The following is a 7,378-nucleotide window of genomic DNA, read 5'->3' as shown; positions in this document are numbered from 1 at the left end:
CCCATTCCTGTCATGGCTGACCCAACATGGCAACAGCACTCTCACCAGGTTTGAGAGATATGAGATGGACAGACTTCAACCAATCACATTTCAGGGAATCTCACCTAAGGAATTATGGGATGCATATGTCGACCCCCAGTGCTACTGGACTGACCAGGATCAACTATCTCAGGTGTTTTTTCTTGCCTTGTTTGGACTCCACATGATGAAAGTGTATTGAGTGTAACTTAACTGATGTTTAATCTGTATTTTATTTTCATTTCTTTGTAAAAAAATTATGCCCTTTCTTGTACAACATTTTTAGAATTGGCAAATTGGCCCAAGACGTCCAACAAAATTGTCTTCTATATTATACTTGCCACATAAAACACAGTTTCTATGTTGTGTTGCAGGTGAATGTTTTACAACAGCTGCAGAATGTGTCTTCCCATGGCTTCCTGAAGCCCCAGCTGAAGTCAGGTGCCTTACAGCTACACGGCATGTGGCTGGACAGCAGACAGTTGCCTTACTTGTTCAGCAAAGAACAGCAGCAATTTGTGAAAGTAAAAGACGACAACATAGACTCTCTTTTAAAGTAACAATTGGATCATATTCACAGAGCAAAATTTCATTATTCATTTTCGAAACACCATATCAAAATGTGAGTGATGTCCTTAATTCTACTCCTTCTCCCCAAGAGCTTTTGCAGCGTTCTCCAGAATTCTTCTCTTCCACTCCTCATAGTCTTCCTCCTCATCGTCTGAGTCACACAGGCGGGCGACCTTTGTAGATGAGCCAACTTTGTCACCTAGTAAACACAATCATTATGGTAACTTGTGTGAGGTAAATTTAGCTAACACAAGCTTACAACTTATAAGCACAGCAGAAGCACAGTTGCCTTTTTATCTGAAAGTACACAATACAGTTTATGTGTATGAGCACAATGCTGATTGATTATTTTGGATCTACATGTACTTGGAACTTAAATGGACCACTGTCATGACTGTCTTTAAGTTACAAATCTAGTGAAACCCAAGTGATGTTTCATACAAATGTACTATAAATATACATGTATCATAGATATAACACAATGTTGAAACCAAGTTGTCTTAATATGTCACCAAAAATACTTACCTTCAAATGATTCTTCAAGTTCCTCAATAAATGTTTTTGTCCTCTTCGATTTAGTCCCTGGAGTCTTCTTTGCTTCTGGATTTTGGTGGAGACAAGAAACCATAGAGGGCCAGTTACAACCAGTTACTAACTTTGAACTTTTATTTGAAGAGCATATTGTGTTGACTATGACTTGTTTTAAATCTCAGGAATTTTTCGTTTTTGATGTAAATGTGAATTAAAGTTATAATTCTATACTGTCATATAATCCTAGTTACCAAAATACTCTTATGACACCTGATGATATCTATCAGCTACACACGTCCTTACCTGCTATTTTTTCTGCATGTTTGGTCATCTCAATGCACAACTTGTCAAATACAGTTTTCTTTGTGCCAGCAACGGATGTCAGCTTGGCTTTATCCACCTTAATCTTCAACTGCCTACAGAATAGTAGAAAACAAAAACACACAAGCTATGAAGATTTTAGGACATAACATAATAATGAAATCTTTGAAGGAGAAACAATACTGAAAATTTGTGCCAATCGTCAAGCTTTTGTTCAAAATCAAGAAGGGCACATACATAAACCTTACCTATGTTTTATTGTTAAGACTAAACAGTTTACTTACTTTGCACTTGCATATACTGCTGCAGCTGGGAACATTGGTTGTGAGATGTCAGCATCAGAAACTTTTGTCTGCAGCTCATCTTGATACCTTCAAAGGGGTAATGGTGTCAGTGACAATGTGAACATTATAACTTCAATATCATAAAGATCACACCACTTCAATTGTCCTGATGCAAATATTGTATTGAAATAATCTGATAGCTTCTACAACATGGGATATTCAAAACTTGAGAGGTTGTTGGTAGAAAATGCATGCCATTTTTATGTGTAATACCTGTGTAAAATGTCCTTGGCTAATTCTGCAGCCCCGACACATCCAAACTGAACACACAGGTCCTTCACGTTGGCCTTGGGCTGCACGTCCAGCATCCGTCCCAGGGTCTGCAGCGCATTGCTGTAAACTTTCTTTGACACACCAGACAACCGTACTGCAATGTCCTACCAGAGAGTTATTAAAGAATTGCAATCAATCACATTGCAATACACATGGTGAGCGCCACTCCACCGACAGGGAAAGGAAGGTAGTGCAAAGTGCCTTTTCCAAGGGCACAGTGTCAGGACATGGTGAGTGTCGAACCCGGGACCTATTGGTTCCAAGTCAAATGCTCTCACTGTTGCACCACTGACAAATGACTGACTTTGAGGTTTTTAACTGCTTATGAAAGCTTAATTTGTACAGAAATCATCGCCCATGTGTGTGGAAATTTCTGTCTCCGATATTGAGCAGAGTTGACCAGGGTGTTGGGCCGAGTTGGTAATGGTCCGAATTGTCCGACATCCACTAGTATGCTATATATTGATATGTCATAGGGACATATTTCAGTGTTTATAAACAAACAACAAGAAGAAAACTATACATTGTCATACAACCAGGGCTCCTGTTAATAGAGCAATGTAAATCAATGTCTTCTAATAATCTGTCAGATTATGTAGGAAAAAGTGTGTACTTAGGCCACACCATTTTATTTTCTTGGTTAACGGATTTTTGTAGAAAAAAAATGGAGCGGGCGGGCGAAAAAAAAATAAAAATAAAAATTTGATACTACCTGCCATACAGCCATGTAGTGTGAAATCCAGACTGCTTATTAAGTTACGAAAATACTGGGAAAGAAACAAAAGACAAGAGAGGATGTACTGTATTGTGTTTTATTTGCCATCCACACCATTGGGTTGATAATCTTTTTCGTACACGAGCAAAATGCAGAAAACAAGTTTTAGCATGTTACTTCCAAGTTCCACCATCATCATATGTACTCTAAAACATGACACGAATGTTAACTCTCACAAGCAATTTCATAGTCACAACAACTTTAAAGGGGACAAAATTTATTCAATTTTACATGTACTGTACCTAGATTCTGCCTTGATCCAAAGTTCCAGCTTTCTCAAACAATTTAAGCTTCCGCCACAACTTTTATCTGCCATGAGGCTCCCGCCATGCAGAACAAAACAAATGACTGAGCCAACATGGTTCCAGAACATCGCATCTGATTGGTCAGAAAGTAAAACAATCCACGATTGGCTACTTTACGTCATGTGACTATGTGTGCAGGAGCGCCTTTAGCGACATTGGTATCAACTGCAGCAATTTCATTGGGGTCTCCCTGTTCAGGGTATTACCGGCCTGTGGGGTCTAAACTATGACGTTTTTTATTTTTATTTTCATTCGGCAAAAAAAGCAAGCGGCGAATCCGTTAACCAAGGAAATAAATTGGTGTGGCCTTAAGGTGGTTTACAATGTATGTGATACAAACAATATAATGCGATACAAACAATATAAATAAACAACAACATCATGCGCAGCTGCTAGTAATCCTTTTTTTAGAGGGCTAAGCAGTATTGAAGATGATGACATCCCTGTGCCAACCTTATTGACGGGCTGGTCCTGACAACTGGCTGCCAGCTCCAGACAGAGGACGGCCTTACATGACCCCTGGATCCCCAGAGAGGACAGGTTGGTACACCTGGCATCACACATCCTCATCAACTCTAGAGCTTTCCTACAACAAAAATGTAGAGATTTTAAAATATGACATATAATACGATTTAGTACACAACACCTCTAAATAATATGTATTAAACGGTAACGAATCTATGTGTTGTACTAAGTAGTTGTGGTGTCTCTGCATTCTTGCTCATACTAACGATTAGTTGGTTGAACCTATTTTCAATTCAACCAACGTCAGAAATGATAAAATTATCATTAATAATCAAGGAGGTCCTTAGTAATGTAACACACAGGATCCAACATGAAGCATACTTGATTGTGCTTGGCACAGAAATTCCAAGTTTAGGAGCAAGCTTCTTCACCACTTCCCCCTCCATAATGTTGTTGATCACTTTTTGACGAAGACAACTAAACGTAAGAAGAGCTTTGGGTACAAATCTTCCTGCTACAAAGCACAACAACCGAACCACAAGTTGCAACTCTTGGAATATCAGCTGATCTCGAGTTTCGCGGGAAAAATAATGCTGCATTGTGGGTAAGAAAGTTTGTAAATTTCCCAGAAATGTTAGCGAACGCTACATTTTCATGAGTTTATGGATAAAATATTGGAAATAAATATTTCTGAAAGAGTAAATGTGTTCAATTGGCCGATGAAATAAGTTATAACAAGGTGAGCTTGACCCTAGTTTGCATATTTGAAAGCTTCGGTCTGCCGACAAACAGCCAATGAGGTAGCTCGTTACTTTCCCCGCTGTGATGGCAGTCACGTGAGGAATCCAAGATGGTGAGTACACACTTGTGTATTTCCGGTTTTCGTGGCCTAAATTAGTGCTTAGAATCGCGAATAGAATGAAATTACGATATTTCAATCCTCATGAAGAAGTGCGGTCGTTGTTAATGACTATGCTCCGGCGTATAGATGATTCCTAACAGGGAGAGAACAGGCTTTGCGGAGCTTCCTACGGCCATGCCTCCCATAATCAAACATGGCCGGGTCCCATGATCAGATGGGATTCTGTCATACTCAACTGTGTACATTTGCCCTTTTCTGTTCCATACGTCGTCGATTCTTACATGTAAGGTAGAGCTCAAGAAGGAATTCATTAATACTGGCGAATTGGGGAAGGGCCACGATGCTCGTATGCCTGTATGAAAGTTCTTACGATTTGCAAGCAGAAGTGATGCGAGGAGGGCAAAGGCCAACACCCCACCCCACCCCCTACTTTTCAGTATAGATTTTCATAACAACCAAATTATCGAGGAAATACGTAAATTAGCAGCAGATCTATTTAAATTTGGGCGATCAGCTGAACAGTCAGCCACTCCCTATTCATACTTTGGAAATATTTGCATTTCAATCTTATTAGATTTTCTACTACTGGTATATTGGTTTATGTCCATTTAGATTATGACAGGTGTTCTACAACTGTTGGGTATTGATTATGTTGCACATACAGAAGAAAAGAGTCACCTTTATATCATGTGATTGTATGAACATTGAACACTGTAGTAGTATATTACCTAGTAGTAATTCCTACTGAGAGACATGTTACGTACATGTGATCCGCCATTGTGAATTCAGCTGGTAAAAGCCACCACACCAGGAAATAATTTTAGTTCAATGTGCTGACTACCTTCATGTTCAGAATAGAGTGACACACGTAGTATCTTCAACTTGTATAGATTCCTTCTAGTTTTATTCCGGATATTTCAACTTGAATCAAGTTTGACATGATATATAAATTTTGGAAGATGAGGGGAGTAGAGGAAAACCATGTGCACTGTCTACTACTAAGTACCTCTCTGCCCTTTGACCACATGAAATCTCAGATATGTCAAGAAATTTCATGTAAAAATGGATCTATAATACCTATATTATTGCTGCATTTCTCCAAGTTTTCATTAGACCAGGTCTATGGTTAATGGTTATGGTTAAGGCACACTTATGACCATGACTCCATGGTCACTGAAGGGAACGAGTGATATGATCTGTTAGCCTGAGTGACTGTACATTTGTAGAAGACACTGTTTTTACATGTTGAATGTTATAAAAGTAGTAGATTGGTTATTGTCATCCTGAACAGAGGTGAAGCATGGTACATATACGTATACTAGTGATGCTGTGATCATTTGGAACCTTTTTATTCTAACCAAGCAATGCCAACTTTCTTGCCAAGAACTCTATTCCTCATTATTGTATTGCACATGATGTAGGGAACAAATAGGGTTTCATGTTGACTATCTGCTGAATATATTTGCAAATGAGAATATTTCCCCCATTATTTTAAGGTGCCACAAAGCTTATAGTACACATACCTGCTTCAACAGTGTATTTTTTTGCTAAATAACACCAGGAGTGAGATTTTGTATTGCTGATGACTTTGTTTCCCAGCATGTTGTTTCTAACTGACTTCTACTTATAATTATTCTGTTTTTACAATCAGTCAAGTGAGGACTCTGTGAAGCAGGTATGTCAGAATTTTAGTATCTAACTGTGGTTAATTTTTGTCATGTAAACCTTGCAAGCTTGTGGCTATACAATTTTCATTGGATTTGTCTTACCGTCTCAGTTTTCATCGTTTTGTCAAATACATTGTTTTCCCAGCAAGTTTAAGTGTGAGTGCAGTGGTCATATTGTATTTGCTTTCCTATCATTGACATCACACCCACAGACAGCTAGTAGTGCCAAGAAGAGCACCTTTATTTGCAACATGTACATATGTATGTTTATTTAGTTTTTGTAGCATTATTTTCAAGAGATTCAGCTTAGTTAGAGATGAAGATAGACTGGAAAAATATCCAGTGTGGATATGGAGGTAGGAATGAAACAGGAAAAAATGCATCAGTTACCAACTCAGTAAATGATGGCCATTTCCCTTTTTTCAGTTCAGATGAAGGAAGGAAAGAGTATTATACTATACAGTGTCATTGTCCAGTGTGCCATCATGCATCCCAGAGTAGCTGATATGTCAGCCTTTGCAAATCCTGTTCATGTTTCATACTTGATGACAAGAAATAGAATATCCTGTCCCTTGTTGAGAACATAAGACAGTGCCATTCATAAACTATTCAAAACTAAATCCTCGGCGCATCTTGGACAGTAAGCTCCAGGTTTGTCTCAATTGGAAAGCTGTAAAACTAAATGGGGAATCCATCATCATACTGACTCTTCCTGGCCTCCCCTTTCAACAGGTTGATAAAGGGAATATTTCAGTCTTTCGTGGTGTAGATTTTGGTTGGTATCAATTTGCCAGCACAGCAAGAGCACCCTGCTGAATACAGAAATGCCCCCAGCCTCTTGTCTTCAAATAGAGCCTTAATGTTAACTTGCCAAGGAGGCACATTTGATACAAGCCAAGATCAATGTCGGATGGAGACATTCGGACAAATTCAATTTTTGCCTGGGAACTTTTCCAAATACAGTACATTCAGCTTGAGATGCTTGTTGATAAGGTAATACTGTTGTACTGTTGATAAGGTAATATGACCTTGTAGATATGTTAAGTCTGAGTACATTACATCAACTCCTTTGGAAAATTCAGAGCTGCTTTGTGCAAAAGACTGTCTTGGGCATAGATAACAGCAAAGAACATCCCATCTGCAAGCAGTGGTTTTAATGAGAAGGCATCTGGGAAGTACAAATGCATGTAGGTCAGGATGGATGGCAGCCAATGTCACAGTCAAGCTCAAGGCACTCTGCAGAAAAA

General features: G+C 38.8%; 1 protein-coding gene across 1 annotated transcript in view; it reads right to left on the bottom strand.

Moving 5' to 3' along the window:
• The window catches only part of LOC109473372 (origin recognition complex subunit 6-like), a 5,850-nt gene extending 1,686 nt beyond the window's left edge, over positions 1 to 4,164 (bottom strand). The window contains exons 1-8 of the mRNA XM_019773234.1: positions 3,984 to 4,164; positions 3,591 to 3,723; positions 1,998 to 2,161; positions 1,725 to 1,811; positions 1,423 to 1,535; positions 1,114 to 1,188; positions 664 to 787; positions 46 to 73 (exon numbers count right to left, since the gene is read on the bottom strand). Coding sequence (XP_019628793.1) covers positions 46 to 73; positions 664 to 787; positions 1,114 to 1,188; positions 1,423 to 1,535; positions 1,725 to 1,811; positions 1,998 to 2,161; positions 3,591 to 3,723; positions 3,984 to 4,048 — 789 coding nt within the window. The 5' untranslated portion in view covers positions 4,049 to 4,164. The remainder of the gene's footprint in view (positions 1 to 45; positions 74 to 663; positions 788 to 1,113; positions 1,189 to 1,422; positions 1,536 to 1,724; positions 1,812 to 1,997; positions 2,162 to 3,590; positions 3,724 to 3,983) is intronic.
• Positions 4,165 to 7,378: the final 3,214 nt, after the last annotated feature.

The sequence above is a fragment of the Branchiostoma belcheri genome, unplaced genomic scaffold (assembly GCF_001625305.1).
Source record: "Branchiostoma belcheri isolate BF01 breed outbred unplaced genomic scaffold, Haploidv18h27 scaffold3, whole genome shotgun sequence".
Taxonomy (NCBI): Eukaryota; Metazoa; Chordata; class Leptocardii; order Amphioxiformes; family Branchiostomatidae; genus Branchiostoma; species Branchiostoma belcheri.
This window is presented reverse-complemented; position numbering and strand designations above follow the sequence as displayed.